This window comes from Dendrobates tinctorius, unplaced genomic scaffold, assembly GCF_039654945.1.
Source record: "Dendrobates tinctorius isolate UK_male_01 unplaced genomic scaffold, ASM3965494v1 ptg000021l, whole genome shotgun sequence".
Taxonomy (NCBI): domain Eukaryota; kingdom Metazoa; phylum Chordata; class Amphibia; order Anura; family Dendrobatidae; genus Dendrobates; species Dendrobates tinctorius.
Genome location: NW_027361689.1, coordinates 14,405,005 through 14,424,336, shown reverse-complemented (window position 1 = coordinate 14,424,336; position 19,332 = coordinate 14,405,005). Strand labels below are relative to the sequence as shown.

The 19,332-nt window shown below is 45.0% G+C and overlaps 1 protein-coding gene across 1 annotated transcript in view; it reads left to right on the top strand.

Moving 5' to 3' along the window:
* ADAM17 (ADAM metallopeptidase domain 17) overlaps positions 1-19,332 on the top strand; it is a 108,492-nt gene that overhangs the window by 50,401 nt on the left and 38,759 nt on the right. The window contains exons 9-13 of the mRNA XM_073568206.1: positions 133-246; positions 2,017-2,161; positions 6,052-6,140; positions 11,495-11,647; positions 19,016-19,215. Coding sequence (XP_073424307.1) covers positions 133-246; positions 2,017-2,161; positions 6,052-6,140; positions 11,495-11,647; positions 19,016-19,215 — 701 coding nt within the window. The remainder of the gene's footprint in view (positions 1-132; positions 247-2,016; positions 2,162-6,051; positions 6,141-11,494; positions 11,648-19,015; positions 19,216-19,332) is intronic.

Genomic DNA, 19,332 nt, shown 5'->3' with positions numbered 1-19,332 from the left:
GGAAAGCTGAACAATCTGCTGTGTGTACTGCGAGCACTGCAGAACACGGTGCGGTAAGGCTGACATTGTCAGGCGCCTGTACTGCCTGATTTACTTCAGCATTTTTATATTCTTTTGCCTTTATTTATGTAGATTATTGTTCACAAGGAACCAGAGAACGTGACGGGCTCCAAGCTCCACTATAACATGGCAAAGAACTATCCGAACGAGAACAAGGACGCCTGGGATGTGAAGCAGTTGCTGGAGGTGAGGGCCACGGGGACAGGGGCTTCATCAGAGGAGGCCTGCGGACCCTGCTGTGCACAGTGCCCCCGCCAGGTTATAATATAGATTTTATTCAGTGGCAGTCATTGATGTGGGAGACGTAAGTCTATTAGAGACTTGGAATTGGATCTGAGGGCCACAAATATCAACCCAATATCATGAAAAACATTGACAATAACATTTAGAGTAGGTAAAGCCCCTTTTATAGGATACATCATCAGCTTTACAAAAGCTTTTTATGACCTATTCATAAAACAGATACCATTAGTCTCTGGATACCTGATGCCAAAGTGAAGCATCACCGGCATGTGTCGTCACCTACAGGCTTCCAAACCATGGCCTCCGTCCGACTAATGAAAGCCTATGGACACGATTATCTTGCATGTTGGGAGATTTCCCGTTGTACATGCATCTAATACTTACAGGGGTTGGACAAAATAATGGAAACACCTGGAAACATCAATAAAAGTTAGTTTAATATGGTGTAGGTCCACCTTTTGCAGCGATTACAGCCTCGATTATCCGAGGTATGGACTCATACAAGGTGTGAATTGTTTCCAAAGGAATTGTAGCCCATTCTTCAGTTAAAACACCCTCCAGTTCTTTGAGCGACGATGGCGGCAGAAATCGACGTCTAACTTGAATCTCTAAAATCGACCATAAATGCTCAATAATGTTGAGGTCTGGGGATTGTGGGGGCCAGATAAGATGCTCAACTTCATTACAATGTTCCTCGTGCCATGCTTTAACGATTCTAGCTGTATGAATTGGTGCATTATCATCCTGAAAGATGGCATTCCCCTCCGGGAACAGTGCTTGAACCATAGGATGCACTTGGTCACCCAAAATGCCTAAATAATCTTGGCTGTTAATTTTCATGAAGGGATATCATTGGCCCGGCGTAGCTCCACGAAATAGCACCCCAGATCATCACAGGACCTCCACCATGTTTTACTGTTGGGAGAAGGCAATCTGGATGGAATGCTTCTTTCGGCTGTCTCCAAACGTACACTCGGTCGGAAGTAGGGTAAACGATGATTTGTCTGAGAATATCACGTTTCCACTGCTCGAGGGACCAATTCTGGAGGTTTCTACACCACTCTAAACGCTTGGAAACATTTGTCATTGAGAGCAGCGGTTTTCGAATTGCAGCTCTTTCATGGAATCCAGATTTGTGCAGTTCCCAACGAACATTTTTTGTGGAAACTGGGTTCTGTAGGTGTTCATTGAGCTCAGCAGTGATTTTCGGAGCCATGGTCTTGCGATCCTCTCTCTCAATTCGCTTTAGAGTCCAATGGTCTCTCTCAGTCAACTTCGACTTTCGGCCGGACCTGTGCTTTGCTGCGGACATTTTTCCTTCTCTTTCAAATGCAGTCATTACTTTGGAGACAGTACCTCTTGACACTCCAAGCATTCGGGCACTTTCTGTTACACTAGCGCCTGCCATACGAGCACCAACAGGTTGGCCTCTTTGAAAATCCGAGAGGTCTGCCATTGGTATCAGGTTCTCATCAATGTTCTTACAATTCTGCAAAACAAACAGTTAATTTACATACACATATCACATAACACAAATAATCAACTACAAAACATTACCATATGTCACGGTTTGCATGTTTAGAACATGTTCGAAGATTATGATGCCAAAACGTTAGGCGTTTCCATTATTTTGTCCAACCCCTGTATATTCCCACGGCTGGGGAAATGGTATATTGTGTAGTAAGGTCAGTCATGTGAATTTCTTGTTTGCAGCAATTCAGCCATGACATATCAGACAAGGCGTCCACGGTCTGTCTGGCTCATCTCTTCACCTATCAGGACTTTGACATGGGTACACTAGGACTGGCCTACGTTGGATCCCACAAGCCAAACACTCATGGTGGAATCTGTCCTAAAGGTGAGAGACAGTCAGCTCTTGTATGGTCATTTATGTATATCTGTACTTTGTATTGGAAAGTCTCTGTTATATGATTTATTCACCAGATTTTCATTAAATTAAAGATCGGTCCATCCTAGATCCTGTAAAATGAAATGTATTGAATACTAAATACTTCCTCATCACTGTGTTATTTGTACACTTGGAGAGCTGCACAATATATGGCATACAGGTAGAGGTCAAGAGAAGACCATTACTGTACATATTGACTATTACAGTACATGTAGTGCAGGTGGAGGCCATTACAGTACAAGTAGTGCAGGTGGAGGCCATTACAGTACATGTAGTGCAGGTGGAGGCCATTTCAGTACATGTAGTGCAGGTGGAGGCCATTTCAGTACATGTAGTGCAGGTGGAGGCCATTTCAGTACATGTAGTGCAGGTGGAGACCACTACAGTACATATAGTGCAGGTGGAGGCCATTTCAGTACATGTAGTGCAGGTGGAGACTATTACAGTACATGTAGTGCAGGTGGAGGCCATTACAGTACATGTAGTGCAGGTGGAGACTATTACAGTACATGTAGTGCAGGTGGAGGCCATTTCAGTACATGTAGTGCAGGTGGAGACCACTACAGTACATATAGTGCAGGTGGAGGCCATTTCAGTACATGTAGTGCAGGTGGAGACTATTACAGTACATGTAGTGCAGGTGGAGACCACTACAGTACATATAGTGCAGGTGCAGGCCATTTCAGTACATGTAGTGCAGGTGGAGACCATTACAGTACATATAGTGCAGGTGGAGACCATTACAGTACATGTAGTGCAGGTGGAGACCATTACAGTACATGTAGTGCAGGTGGAGACCACTACAGTACATGTAGTGCAGGTGCAGGCCATTTCAGTACATGTAGTGCAGGTGCAGGCCATTTCAGTACATGTAGTGCAGGTGGAGACCATTACAGTACATGTAGTGCAGGTGGAGACCATTACAGTACATGTAGTACTGGTACGGACCATTTTTGTACATGTAGTACTGGTGCGGACCATTTTGGTACATGTAGTACTGGTAGAGACCACATGCTTTTTATGTTGCTGAAATGCCAATGTCCTTGTGGGTTTCACCCCTTCAGTGTATGAGGTGAACTCTATCATGAATTAAAGATCGGTCCATCCTAGATCCTGTAAAATGAAATGTATTGAATACTAAATACTTCCTCATCACTGTGTTATTTGTACACTTGGAGAGCTGCACAATATATGGCATACAGGTAGAGGTCAAGAGAAGACCATTACTGTACATATTGACTATTACAGTACATGTAGTGCAGGTGGAGGCCATTACAGTACAAGTAGTGCAGGTGGAGGCCATTTCAGTACATGTAGTGCAGGTGGAGGCCATTTCAGTACATGTAGTGCAGGTGGAGACCACTACAGTACATATAGTGCAGGTGGAGGCCATTTCAGTACATGTAGTGCAGGTGGAGACTATTACAGTACATGTAGTGCAGGTGGAGGCCATTACAGTACATGTAGTGCAGGTGGAGACTATTACAGTACATGTAGTGCAGGTGGAGGCCATTTCAGTACATGTAGTGCAGGTGGAGACCACTACAGTACATATAGTGCAGGTGGAGGCCATTTCAGTACATGTAGTGCAGGTGGAGACTATTACAGTACATGTAGTGCAGGTGGAGACCACTACAGTACATATAGTGCAGGTGCAGGCCATTTCAGTACATGTAGTGCAGGTGGAGACCATTACAGTACATATAGTGCAGGTGGAGACCATTACAGTACATGTAGTGCAGGTGGAGACCATTACAGTACATGTAGTGCAGGTGGAGACCACTACAGTACATGTAGTGCAGGTGCAGGCCATTTCAGTACATGTAGTGCAGGTGCAGGCCATTTCAGTACATGTAGTGCAGGTGGAGACCATTACAGTACATGTAGTGCAGGTGGAGACCATTACAGTACATGTAGTACTGGTACGGACCGTTTTTGTACATGTAGTACTGGTGCGGACCATTTTGGTACATGTAGTACTGGTAGAGACCACATGCTTTTTATGTTGCTGAAATGCCAATGTCCTTGTGGGTTTCACCCCTTCAGTGTATGAGGTGAACTCTATCATGAATTAAAGATCGGTCCATCCTAGATCCTGTAAAATGAAATGTATTGAATACTAAATACTTCCTCATCACTGTGTTATTTGTACACTTGGAGAGCTGCACAATATATGGCATACAGGTAGAGGTCAAGAGAAGACCATTACTGTACATATTGACTATTACAGTACATGTAGTGCAGGTGGAGGCCATTACAGTACAAGTAGTGCAGGTGGAGGCCATTTCAGTACATGTAGTGCAGGTGGAGGCCATTTCAGTACATGTAGTGCAGGTGGAGGCCATTTCAGTACATGTAGTGCAGGTGGAGACCACTACAGTACATATAGTGCAGGTGGAGGCCATTTCAGTATATGTAGTGCAGGTGGAGACTATTACAGTACATGTAGTGCAGGTGGAGGCCATTACAGTACATGTAGTGCAGGTGGAGACTATTACAGTACATGTAGTGCAGGTGGAGGCCATTTCAGTACATGTAGTGCAGGTGGAGACCACTACAGTACATATAGTGCAGGTGGAGGCCATTTCAGTACATGTAGTGCAGGTGGAGGCCATTTCAGTACATGTAGTGCAGGTGGAGACTATTACAGTACATGTAGTGCAGGTGGAGGCCATTACAGTACATGTAGTGCAGGTGGAGACTATTACAGTACATGTAGTGCAGGTGGAGGCCATTTCAGTACATGTAGTGCAGGTGGAGACCACTACAGTACATATAGTGCAGGTGGAGGCCATTTCAGTACATGTAGTGCAGGTGGAGACTATTACAGTACATGTAGTGCAGGTGGAGACCACTACAGTACATATAGTGCAGGTGCAGGCCATTTCAGTACATGTAGTGCAGGTGGAGACCATTACAGTACATATAGTGCAGGTGGAGACCATTACAGTACATGTAGTGCAGGTGGAGACCATTACAGTACATGTAGTGCAGGTGGAGACCACTACAGTACATGTAGTGCAGGTGCAGGCCATTTCAGTACATGTAGTGCAGGTGCAGGCCATTTCAGTACATGTAGTGCAGGTGGAGACCATTACAGTACATGTAGTGCAGGTGGAGACCATTACAGTACATGTAGTACTGGTACGGACCGTTTTTGTACATGTAGTACTGGTGCGGACCATTTTGGTACATGTAGTACTGGTAGAGACCACATGCTTTTTATGTTGCTGAAATGCCAATGTCCTTGTGGGTTTCACCCCTTCAGTGTATGAGGTGAACTCTATCATGAATGCACAGCGGTTTGTGGCAAAGCCCTATTATATATATATTATAATCTAAGGCAGACATAAGCCTTCTATAGTTTGTGTCACAGTTGACCTCACATTTTGATTGAGCATTCATGTCTTATGGGCAGAGGTGAATAAGCCGCTGCCAGACCTGACTTTTTGGACAGTGGATCAGTCATATTACAATCCAACATGTCCAATCCTTCTAGGGGGATTCTGTTCTCCTCCATGCACATTAGTCAGTCCTGCTGACATTGGCCGCCATTGAGCTGACTTATAGACGACCTTCATCCCCACATTCCATATACTGTGTGTTTCCAGCGGCCATCGCCGTGTTTCTGCGGCACATCCCCAGCACTGTTGCAGGTGTTATTCGTGCAGCCGGACCCTCCAGCAGACACTGCTTTGTGTTTGGTATTCTCCGCTCGTGGCCGGAGACGTCTCCTCCAGTCCTTTGTCTCACACAGTTGATGCTGGTGACTTTTTTTCCTTCTACGTTCTGCTCTGACTGTAGTGTCGCCTGACGTGATCTCATCTCTATTCCCGCAGCTTACAGAAGTGAGTCATCACAGAAATCTATTTTCTTGAACACCGGTTTGACAAGTACAAAAAACTACGGAAAAACCATCCTTACAAAGGTAGAGCCAGACCCACTGTTTAGTGTGTGTGTGTGTGTGTGTATATATATATATATATATATATATATATATATATATATATATATATATATATATATATATAAATATAAATAACACATTACATGATTAGAAAATGATCAGTTATTTAAATTGAATAAGGTTTTTATTTTAACCCCTAAACGACCAAGCCATTTTGTAGGTTAAAGACCAGGTCTTAATTTTGAAATCGGACCACTGTCACTTTATGTGGTTATAACTCTGGAACGCTTCAACGTATCCCACTGATTCTGAGAATGTTTTTTTCGTTACATATTGTACTTCATGTTAGTGGTAAAGTTTCTTCGATATGACTTGCGTTTATTTATGAAAAAAATGGAAATATGGCGAAAATGGTTAAAATTTTGCAATGTTCAAACTTTTAATTTTTATGCCCTTAAATCAGAGAGATATGTCACACAAAATAGTTAATATATAACATTTCCCACATGTCTACTTTACATCAGCACAATTTTGGAACCAAAATTTTTTTTCTTGGGAGTTATAAGGGTTAGAAGTTGACCAGCAATTTCTCATTTTTCCACCAAAATTTACAAAACCATTTTTTTTAGGGACCACCTCACATTTGAAGTGAGTTTGGGGGATCAATATAACAGAAAATACCCAAAAGTGACACCATTCTAAAAACTGCACCCCTCAAGGTGTTCAAAACCACATTCAAGAAGTTTATTAACCGTTTAGGTACTTCAAAAGAATTGAAGCAATGTGGAAGGAAAAAATGAACATTTAACTTTTTTTCCCAAAATTTTTTATTTGGACACAATTTTTTTTATTTTGTCAAGGGATCAGGAGAAAATGAACCACATTATTTGTTGTGCAATTTCTCCTGAGTACACCGATACCCCATGTGTGGAGGAAGAGCACTCTTTAGGCGCACGGCAGTACTCAGAAGGGAAGGAGCATCATTTGAGATTTTGAATGTCAAATTGGCTGGAATCGAGAGTGGACGCCATGTCACGTTTGGAGAGGCCCTGATGTGCCTAAGCCATGGAAACCCCCCACAAGTGACCCCATTTTCGAAACTAGACCCCCCCAAGGAGCTTATCTAGATGTGTGGTGAGCACTTTGAACCCCCAAGAGCTTCACAGAAGGTTATAACGAAGAGCCGTAAAATTAAAAAATCATATTTTTTCCACAAAAATGATCTTCAATGAGCTATAATTTTTCCATATTTCGGCCGACAGAGTCATGTGCGGGCTTGATTTTTGCGGGAAGAGCTGACGTTTTTATTGGTACCATTTTCGGGCATATAACGTTTTTTGATCGCTTTCTATTCTGATTTTTCTGTTCATTTTTTGAATGAACAAAAACCAGCAATTTAGGAATGTTTTTTTTTTTTTTTTCCCCTCCGTTCCGCATGTGGTAAAATTAGTATGGCAGCTTTATTCTTTGGGTCACTACGATCACAGCGATACCTCATTTATATCGTTTTTATGTTTTGTTGTTTTTTACACAATAAAAACTTTTATAGAAAAAATATTTTTGTATCACTTTATTCTGCGAGCTATAACTTTTGTATTTTTTTGCTGATGATGCTGTATGGCGGCTCGTTTTTTGCGGGACAAGATGACGTTTTCAGCGGTACCATGTTTATTTATATCCGTCTTTTTTATCGCGTGTTATTGCACTTTTTCCAAGCGGTATGATACTGCTTGGAAAAAGTATAATTTGCTACTTTTTTGTGTGTTTTTTTACGGTGTTCACTGAACGGGTTAACTAGGGTGATACTTTTATAGATGGGATTTTTACGGACGTGGCGATCCCAAACGTGTGTTTTTTTGTTTTATTTTTTTTTTATATAAAAATGTGTAATTTTTAGGGGATTTTTTAGGAAATTTTTTATATTTTTTAATTTTTTTTTACCTTGTCCCTTTATGGGACTTTCACTATAATACATTACAATGCTCCAGCATTGTAATGCATCATACCAATGCTGAGAGCTGCTGACACCATGCTGTGAGCATGATCTCACCAGCTCTCCGTAGGTAAATGACCCGGAGGTTGTCATGACACCTCCGGGTCATCATGGCACAGGTCGGGCCCCGCGATTACATCGCAGGGACGCCGACCTGAGGCAGAGGGAGCCCCCTACCCTCTGCCTCCCCCTCTGAACGCTGCGATCACGCTCGATCGCAGCAGTGAGGGGGTTAACAGCCAGGGGCAGTGGGGGCTCCACTCCTAGCTGTCAGTGCAGGAGGCTCAGCCACTGCAATGCTGGTCTCCTACACTGATCGGGCAAGGAGAAGCTCAAATTTCAGCTTCTCCTGCTCATCACTGCTGTGTTTGGTCTGTCAGATTGACCGACCAATCACCGCGCTGTGGGTGCAGGGACCAAGTGCAAGGGTCCCTGCCCCCTTGTTGTGCTTCTCAGCTGTCATAGACAGCTGTCGGCACTGAACTGAAACTGCGTGCTTACACGCAGTGACAGTTCAAAGGCAGGACGTGCAGAGTCCGTCATGGTGCTGAAAGTTACCTCCTGCCATGACGGACTGTGCAAGTCCATAGACATTAAGGGGTTAAAACTAATAAACGTTTTTGTTTTCGTTAATGTTCCATATTAATCTCTATATTTAAAAAAATTAATTTAATCCTGGGCATTTTTCATCGGGCTTACATAGACCAATACTTCCTGTTCTGTAGAGGTCACTTTTCAGCAGTCTCATTCTCTTCACAGACAGGATTTCAATGACAGTTAACACCTCGATATAGGATCCCACCTTTCACTATAGATGGTGGTCACAGCTCGCCTCCTCCCTCTCACTGCATACAGTCATGGCCAAAAGTATTGACACCCCTGCAATTCTGTCAGATAATATTCGGTTTCTTCCTGAAAATGATTGCAAACACAAATTCTTTGGTATTATTATCTTCATTTAATTTGTCTTAAATGAAAAAACACAAAAGAGAATGAAGCAAAAAGCAAAACATTGATCATTTCACACAAAACTCCAAAAATGGGCCGGACAAAAGTATTGGCACCCTCAGCCTAATACTTGGTTGCACAACCTTTAGCCAAAATAACTGCGACCAACCGCTTCCGGTAACCATCAATGAGTTTCTTACAATGCTCTGCTGGAATTTTAGACCATTCTTCTTTGGCAAACTACTCCAGGTCCCTGATATTTGAAGGGTGCCTTCTCCAAACTGCCATTTTTAGATCTCTCCACAGGTGTTCTATGGGATTCAGGTCTGGTCTCATTGCTGGCCACCTTAGATGTCTCCAGTGCTTTCTCTCAAACCATTTTCTAGTGCTTTTTGAAGTGTGTTTTGGGTCATTGTCCTGCTGGAAGACCCATGACCTCTGAGGGAGACCCAGCTTTCTCACACTGGGCCCTACATTATGCTGAAAAATTTGTTGGTAGTCTTCAGACTTCATAATGCCATGCACACGGTCAAGCAGTCCAGTGCCAGAGGCAGCAAAGCAACCCCAAAACATCAGGGAACCTCCGCCATGTTTGACTGTATGGACCGTGTACTTTTCTTTGAATGCCTCTTTTTTCTCCTGTAAACTCTATGTTGATGCTTTTGCCCTAAAAGCTCTACTTTTGTCTCATCTGACCAGAGAACATTCTTCCAAAATGTTTTAGGCTTTTTCAGGTAAGTTTTGGCAAACTCCAGCCTGGCTTTTTTATGTCTCGGGGTAAGAAGTGGAGTCTTCCTGGGTCTCCTACCATACAGTCCCTTTTCATTCAGACGCCGACGGATTGTACGGGTTGACACCGTTGTACCCTCGGACTGCAGGGCAGCTTGAACTTGTTTGGATGTTAGTGGAGGTTCTTTATCCAACATCCGCACAATCTTGCGTTGAAATCTCTTGTCAATTTTTCTTTTCCGGCCACATCTAGGGAGGTTAGCCACAGTGCCATGGGCTTTAAACTTCTTGATGACACTGTGCACGGTAGACACAGGAACATTCAGGTCTTTGGAGATGGACTTGTAGCCTTGAAATTGCTTATGCTTCCTCACAATTTGGTTTCTCAAGTTCTCAGACAGTTCTTTGGTCTTCTTTCTTTTCTCCATGCTCAATGTGGTACACACAAGGACACAGGACAGAGGTTGAGTCAACTTTAATCCATGTCAACTGGCTGCAAGTGTGATTTAGTTATTGCCATCACCTGTTAGGTGCCACAGGTAAGTTACAGGTGCTGTTAATTGCATAAATTGGAGAAGCATCACATGATTTTTCAAACAGTGCCAATACTTTTGTCCACCCTCTTTGTTATGTTTGGTGTGGAATTATATCCAATTTGGCTTTAGGACAATTCTTTTTGCGTTTTTTCATTTAAGACAAATTAAATGAAGATAATAATACCAAAGAACTTGTGTTTGCAATCATTTTCAGGAAGAAACTGAGTATTATCTGACAGAATTGCAGGGGTGTCAATACTTTTGGCCATGACTGTAGTTACCTGCGCACAGGCCACAGAGCATGCCCACAACAATTTCTCCCTACTAAAGACTCCTATGGGCCATGTGACAGCTGTAACGCCGGGGTCAGACTTGCGAGAAAACCGCACAAGTCTCACACGTCAATACCTGGCACTGCCTCCGGCACTCAGGACCGGAGTGTGCGGCTGCATAGAAATAAATGCAGCTGAACGCTCCGGTCCTGAGTGCCGGCAGTAGTGCTGGGTATTGACGTGTGAGAGTGCGACTCGTGCGAGTTTGTCGCATGTGTTACCCCGGCCTAAAGCAAGGCTCTGGATGGTGTATGCAGGTGCGCTACATTGGCATAGACCTGTCAGTCACTTGTAGCAGCACTGGGACCGTAAGGAGATGCATGATTGGTTCGGTGCTGCCCCGGCCGGCTCTTTATAGTGCTGCTGCAGGTAATCGACAGGTCTCTTCCAATCCGCTTCAGCAGCGCTTCTATCTTCAAAGTAAATTTTCTTGAAACACCAGAGCAATTGAGCAGCATGAATCGCCTGATAGATTGATACCCTCCTCTCTTATCATGCCTCTTCTCCTATGGGGCATTTACATGGCTGACTAGTGGTGACATCCGTGGCTTCTTCCATACTGAAGTGACTGCAGCCAGGCACCGTTCATCCATTATACAGGGCTCACTTTTTTAGCTTCACCCCCCCCCCCCTTTCTACCTCCATTTGTAATCTCTGCAAACCACCGGCATTTCCTGGAACAGCAGTGCTCTCACTCCTCCATTTTGTATCTGGGTCTCCAGTGATGCATTGCCGGTAGACCGATGGACGAATACCAGGAGGATCCGCTCCCGGCAGAGCTCTGCATGGGGATGAGCCGTTATGTGTGACATTGGTTTCATGTCTTCTCTCCGACAGGAAGCTGACCTGGTAACTACTCATGAACTGGGTCACAACTTTGGTTCTGAACATGACCCCGACAGCATGGAAGACTGCGCACCCAGTGAGGATCACGGGGGCAAATATGTGATGTATCCTATAGCTGTGAGCGGAGACCACCAAAACAATAAGGTACAGATGATCCTTCCCACATCGCTCACTGGTTTCCCTCACTTCTCTGAACACCTTACAATAGTCGTATTTTCCTCGCTAAACGGATCAGAACTGACATCGCATTGGTTTCCCTTGGTCTTCTATCATGTAGCCCCATGAGGTCACTCTCGTGGTTGCATCTTTTGTGAGCGACCCTGACAATACCCGTCTGTAACACTATTATCCTTGTAACAATTAGGCCTCTTTCACACATCAGGTTTTCACCGTCAGGCGCGATCCGGCGCTTTTGACAAAAACCGGATCCGGCGAAATGCAATGCCGGATCCGGTTTCCCCCCCATTGACTTGCATTAGAGCCGGATCGAGCCGGATGGCCATGCGTTTCATCCGGTTTTCGCCGGATCCGGCAATGTGTCGCGATGCGGCGTCCGGCGTGTCCGGCTTTTTCACACAATGAAAGCCTATGAGCGCCGCAATGCGCCTGATCCGGCGACAGCCGGATCCGGTTTTTTTGGTCTGAGCATGCTCAGTAGCTCTGCCCACAAGACACATATATAAAAGCAAGACAGTGGGACCCTCAGCCACACCCAACATGCCACCCAAGACAAGAACCAGGTGCAGGAGAAGACAGGAGACATCTGCAGCAGCACCATCAGCACCACCACCACCCCAATTGGAGCAGCATGCTGAACAACAGGAGGGGAGTCCAGCAGCAGATGAGAGATGGTAATTATCAAATCCCCCATTCCTCCAAACTAGGGCCATGGAATATCAAGATATTCATTGGCCCTTTGTTTCTCTTTATTCAACAGCCGCCCAAGAGATGCAGCAGCAGCAGCAATGGCAGCAGCAGTAACACCACCCACAGCCATGGAGTCTGGCCAGCAGGAAGACAGCACATCTTCTGGGAGCCCTCCCTCGCATCGTCAGCGTTTGACGGTAAGTTTTTATTTCCAAAATCCATCATCTCTGTAATATATGTCTATTCATTGCCTTTTATTTCAAAACCGGAATCACAAGATGAAGAGGAGCTCCCAGAAGAAGAAGGAAGGGGTGGACAGACACCTGGAGTGGGCTCACAATTGGTAAGATTTTTGCATCAAACGCAGAAACACAACATCACACTACACACAACACATAGAAAACAATGTTCTGCAGACCACACACAGCAAACAAATGCCTACATCCAAAGACATAACATTTTTTGTTTTCTTCTCTAGTCTTCCCAATCTGGTGCTCGGCCAAGAGGTCCTCGCAGTTCCTCCCAGGGTCGTCGGCGACAGCAACACGGCGGTCAACAGCGTGTAAGTATAAATATTTTTGCTTTGTTTTTTTGCACTTTTTATTTCATTTCTTTTGTGGAGGCTAATTATGTTATTTTTGTCTTTTTCTTTAACAGCCTTCACAGCGTGCTCCCGACTCTGACGGTGAGGATGGAGGTATTGATGTGGACCACCTCATCGATCTCGTCAGAGAAAGGGAGCCGCTATGGAATATGGCTGACCGCCGCCACGCTGACCTTATCGTTACCCGACGACTCTGGGAGGAAATCTGTTCGCTCCTTGTGGACCGCTGGGAGGACCTCGAAGCTCGGGCCCAGATTAAAGAGCGTAAGTATATACAGTACCGGTTGCTTGGTTTAAACCAGTGTTTCCCGAACTCCAGTCCTCGTGGTCCCCATGGATCATGTGTTCAGGATTTCTATTTACTTTGGAAATCCTGAAAACATGACCCCTGGGGACCATGAGGACTGGAGTTTGGGAAACACTGATGTTGTATACTAACCACTTTGTCCTTTCTCGTTTCAGGGGAGAGAATTGTGAAGCGGTGGCGGTCTGTGAGGGATCGTTTCAAGAAGGAGTTCAATAAAGAGATGCGGGCCCCGAGTGGATCTGGAGGACGCAGGAGCAAGTACAAGTACGCACGAGCCCTGTCGTTCCTCAGGTATACAATGGTCACCAGAAGGTAAATATTACACACCACATGTGACAAAAAAATGTTTAGATGTAACTTTTTTTTTTTCAGCCAGGGCCATACCATGTCACTATTTTAATTGGGTTTTTTTTCTCTTTATTCCACAGCACGGTGAGCAGCACTCGGGAGCCTGCACGATTGGACCCTTCTGAGGCGATCCCTGAGGAGACCGGCACCGAGGGACACTTCGACCGCCCCAGGACATCTGCACCTTCCCAGCCTTCCCACACATTCGACCCATCTGTCCCATCCACCAGCACAGGAGCATCGTGGCCGCCTACATTACATGAAGCTGCTGGTGAGGAGATCGCTTTCCCTTTACCCCACCCTTCTGCCCCTGCCACCTCTAGTACACCTGCGGGTACTGGGCGGCAGCAGCAGAGGGGTCAGGAAAAGACTTATGCGCCAGAGTTCTTGCATCTGAATGCATCTTTCCAGAACTGTCTAAAAGTCTTGTCAGAGCAAATCTCCGCAGGCTTTCAGCAGATCAACTCCAGCATTCTGGAGGTGAAGACACTTCTGCAAACCATGCATTCAGAAGCAAGATCTTTGCCAAACCACACCTTTTTTAGGTCTGTTGTGGAGCGCATGGAAACGCTCTCTCCTACCCAGCAGATGCATGTAATGCATTCATGCCACAGTGCTCTCCAGCACGTTACCTCCCAACCTCCTCCCACCACAGTAGTTCCTCCACCTGCACCCCCTCCAGCCACTTTCCATCCTCCCCCTCCTATTACATACCAGCCACCTCCCCAGCACCAGCCACCTCCCCAGCACCAGCCACCTCGCCAGTACCAGCCACCTCCCCAGTACCAGCCACCTCCCCAGTACCAGCAACCTCCCCAGTACCAGCAACCTCCCCAGTACCAGCAACCTCCCCAGTACCAGACATCTCCCCACTTCCAGCAACCTGCCCCGTACCAAACTCCTTCCCCGTACCAAACTCCTTCCCCATACAACTTGCCATCAACATCATCTGCTACTACAGTCCCTGCCCAACCCTCCACTCCACCGCCCACCACCTCTTCTGCCTCCCACATGTCCACCCATTCTGTAGCTTTTTCCACACCTTCACCTCTAACTGTTCCTTCCCCACCATGATCCCAGTCCTCTCTCCACACTCCCAGTGTCGAAGTGTCCCGCAGCCCCTCCAGCAGTATTTCCACCCCACACTACACCGAGTTGTAATGGTTTTTTTTAATAAAAATGCCCATTTGTTTATTTTCAAACATTTATTCAAAAAGTTTTTTTAACTTTAAAAATATTTTACAAAAAAAAAAAAAAATTTAAATAAAAGTTAAATTACTTTTACAATGGTTGTCTGTCATTTCTTTCTGCTGCGAAATATGTTTACAAAAAAAGGTTAAATAATTTCAAAGGTCAAAAGGTATTCAAAACCTGGTATATAACTGTGGGTAAATTTTAGCTTTTTGCCACAGTTGTGTTCCTGGTTGTGTTTGAAGCAAAGTATTTCACCTAAAAAGTTGTGTTTATTGTTGGTGATTTCCTAACAATGTACACAACTTTTGTTAAAAGGTGAAATACTTTGCATAAAACACAACCAGGTACACACCTGTGGCCTAAAGGTAAAAATAGTAAGGCCATGACAAGATAGCCAACTTTGGTTGGCAAAGGTATATACTGTTGGTACACAAGTTTGGTTAGGGCACAAATCTTTCACACTCTGTAATCCTGCCAGTGTACTCTGCCTTGAGGTGACATAAAGTATAGTGCAAAATTGTCCCTCATTACTGAAACAGTCACAGAACTTCTAGTGGTAATGTCCTGGTAATCTTGCAAGGTGGTTTCTTCAGAGGTGTCCTCAATGGAAATGGGTTCCTTGCAGATAACAAAATTGTGGAGTACCACGCAAGCTTTGATCAGCTCGTCCACAGTTTCTGTCTTGAGGTTGATCGCAGTCAATAGGACCCGCCATTTGGCTGTCAGAATACCAAAGGTACATTCAACCATTCTTCTTGCTCTTGTGAGGCGGTAATTAAAAATGCGTTTTGTTCTTGACAATCCTCTGCTACCGTACGGTTTCAAAAGGTGTTCTGACAGCTGGAAGGCTTCATCCCCTACACAGACAAATGGCATAGGTGGACCAGATGTTTGCGGCAGCGGTCTAGGTGGTGGGAACTGGAAGGTGTTTCCATACAGTTTACGCCCCATGGCAGACAGTTTGAAAACTTGAGAGTCATTGGAGCGGCCATAGGCCCCAATATCAACAGCAATAAATTTGTATTCCGCGTCAGCGATGGCCATGAGGACAATTGAAAAATATTTCTTGTAATTGAAATATTCCGATCCCGATCCGGCTGGCTTTACAATGCGGATATGTTTCCCGTCCACAGCGCCCAAGCAGATGCGAAACTGACATATCTGTTGAAACTTTTCTGAAATTTCAATCCACCTCTCTGTTGTGGGCTCTGGTAAAAACTCTTCAGCTAAGGAGTCCCACAGTGCACGGCATGTGTACTTCACTATTCCAGATATGGTGGAAATCCCGAGTCTGTACTGGAAATGCAGTGACGAAAGGGATTCTCCAGTTGCAAGAAATCTGTGGGGAATTAAAAAACAATCAATTAGTTTAAAATCACAGCATTACATACCAAAACTCAGCTATAACACTTGGAGATACAATCTACCACCAACAAGATTGCAGTGAAAGTGTGCTCTGATGCGAGCACATCCAATAAATGTGGCTTACCTTAAAGTCACCATAAGACGCTCTGCGGGTGAAACGGAGAAGCGGCAATAGGTGTCCGCTTTTCTTATGAGGTGTGCAATGCGCTCCACCAAGTAATCAAAATTCTCCATTTTCATCCTAACATATCCAAAAAATTTCTCCGGGTTTCGTCTAAGGTCCATGCAGAGTGTAGAATAGACCCCACGCGTCATTCTCTTGGCTGTGATGGGGTGGATCCACAAACGTCGTCTACGATGCCTGATGCGCTGCTGTCTCGCTCTCTCCTTCTCCAGAACAATCACCCTCAAACGATTCGCCTCCGCTGTAAAATCCGCCAAATTCTTCAAAATATTTCCAATCACAACATCCATCTTCGCCAGTAACTTGCTCTTCTCTCCAACCTGCACTTTCTCCTCTCCAACCTGTCAAAGAAGGGCTGTAGGAACACACTATATATAGTTTTTCAGTAGCCAATCCCGTTCGGAAGGCCACAAGGGGCGATTTTAAAAACCGGATCCGGCGTAATCCGTCGAAAAACGGAACAAAAACCGGATGAACCGGATGAGACGGATCCGGTTTTGTCTGTGGAGAAAAAGACGGATCCGGCAGAAAAACGGATCCGTCACATCCGGTTTTACGAAATATTTGCCGGAACCGGCGCTCCGGCACGACGCCGGATCGTGCCTGACGCCGAAAACCTGATGTGTGAAAGTAGCCTTAGGAAGTGAACAGAGAAAGCACAAATCAAGAAGATAATCATAAATAGAGAATATGTATGTAGATCAAATCACAAACCATACTTTAAAATCCACCTCTAGTGACCTCAGATGTGAGGGACACAAAAGGGCTACTGGCTCCTTTATACACACTGTAGCGTACACTAAATAACAAGTCTATAAATGAGAGAAAGGCTAGCCATATGATTTACATAAAGTGCTATGTGCTAAGACCAGAAGACTTGTCATCCCAAATCACAAATATTCCAATAATTGGGCATTAACATCAGCCTATATCATATATTAAAGATGGGTATAACCTCTCTGAGATAAAGCCAATAATCCTTAAAGCAGCGAAAATAGGAGGCAAAGAAATTCTGTCATGAGTATACTCACTATGTGTGTGGAGTCCATGCCTTGTCCCTCCAGTGGCGGGTTCTTGTCTCAGTACAAGCAGTGGGACGGGTTCTTGTCTCAGTACCGGCAGTGGGGGCGGGTTCTTGTCTCAGTACCAGCAGTGGGGGAGGGCCCTTGTCTCAGTATTGGCAGTGGGGGCAGGTCATTGTCTCGGTACAGGCAGTGGGGACAGGTTCTTGTCTCAGTATCGGCAGTGGGCGCGGGCTCTTGTCTCAGTACCGGCAGTGGGGGCGAGTTCTTGTCTCAGTACTGGCAGTGGGGGCGAGTTCTTGTCTCAGTACTGGCAGTGGGGGCGGGTCCTTGTCTCAGTTCAGGCAGTTGGGGTGGGGAAATGGGGGCGAGTTCTTGTCACGGTACAGGAATTGTGTTCTTGTCGCTACAGAAAGTGGGTTCTTATCTCGGTAAAGGAAGTGGAAAGGTTTCTTTGTTTCGGTACAGGAAGTGGAAAGGTTTCTTTGTTTCGGTACAGGAAGTGGAAAGGTTTCTTTGTTTCGGTACAGGAAGTGGGAAGGTTTCTTTGTTTCGGTACAGGAAGTGGAAAGGTTTCTTTGTTTCGGTACAGGAAGTGGAAAGGTTTCTTTGTTTCGGTACAGGAAGTGGAAAGGTTTCTTTGTTTCTGTACAGGAAGTGGGAAGGTTTCTTTGTTTCGGTACAGGAAGTGGAAAGGTTTCTTTGTTTCGGTACAGGAAGTGGGAAGGTTTCTTTGTTTCGGTACAGTAAGTGGGAGGGTCTCTTTGTCTCGGTACAGGAAGTGGGAGGGTCTTTGTCTCGGTACAGGAAGTGGGAGGGTTTCTTTGTCTCAGTACAGGAAGTGGAAAGGTTTCTTTGTCTCGGTACAGGAAGTGGGAGGGTTTCTTTGTTTCGGTACAGGAAGTGGAAAGGTTCCTTTGTTTCGGTACAGGAAGTGGAAAGGTTTCTTTGTTTCGGTACAGGAAGTGGAAAGGTTTCTTTTGTTTCAGTACAGGAAGTGGAAAGGTTTCTTTGTTTCGGTACAGGAAGTGGGAGGGTTTCTTTGTTTTGGTACAGGAAGTGGGAGGGTTTCTTTGTCTCGGTACAGGAAGTGGGAGGGTTTCTTTGTCTCGGTACAGGAAGTGGGAAGGTTTATTTGTCTCGGTACAGATCCTAATCTCCTGTCTGTGATATTGCATACTGATATAACACAAAGGCGAGTTTTCAGTTTAGTGCAAGCAAGAAATTGGACAATGGCAAGAGCAATGCATCCTTGCAAGATAAATTAAGTTCCAGCACCTATAGTGCTGTCAGAATGCTGATGTTGAAGAAATGGCCACTCAATAAGAGTGGGTAGCAAGTTAGAGAGCATGAGAATTGGAACAGTTCCTGTACATATGTGATTGGTATATGCACCAAAACTAGTTTTACCTTGTAAGAAAGGAGGGGCAGTAAGACCCTGTTTTTTAGAGGGTTAATGTGAAAAGACACTCTTTATTGTGCCCTAGCTGTATGATCTGCCGCCATTGTGTGTTACCTATTCTGGCTTTCTGGACTACACCTGTGTGAATAAGGCAAAGCAGGATGGAAGGAGAGGACTTCTCTCCCAATCACATCACTCATGTCTGCTTCTCTCCATCAGATGTTCTCCGCTTGCAGCAGAGAGTCAATCCTGCGCACACTGATGAACAAGGCGTCCATCTGCTTCAAGGAGCGAAACAACAAGGTCTGTGGCAACTCCAGGGTGGATGAGGGGGAAGACTGTGACCCGGGCTTGCTGCACCAGCACGATGACCCCTGCTGCACCTCTGATTGCAAATTTAGGAATAATGCAGAATGCAGGTCAGTAAATGAAGATAACTGCATTGAGGAGCAAATTCCCTACTGGAGAACTGTTCTCTTCTTTTAAAGAGTTAAAACCAACATGAAAGGGGTTGTCCAGGCTGTGGGTCCATGTCT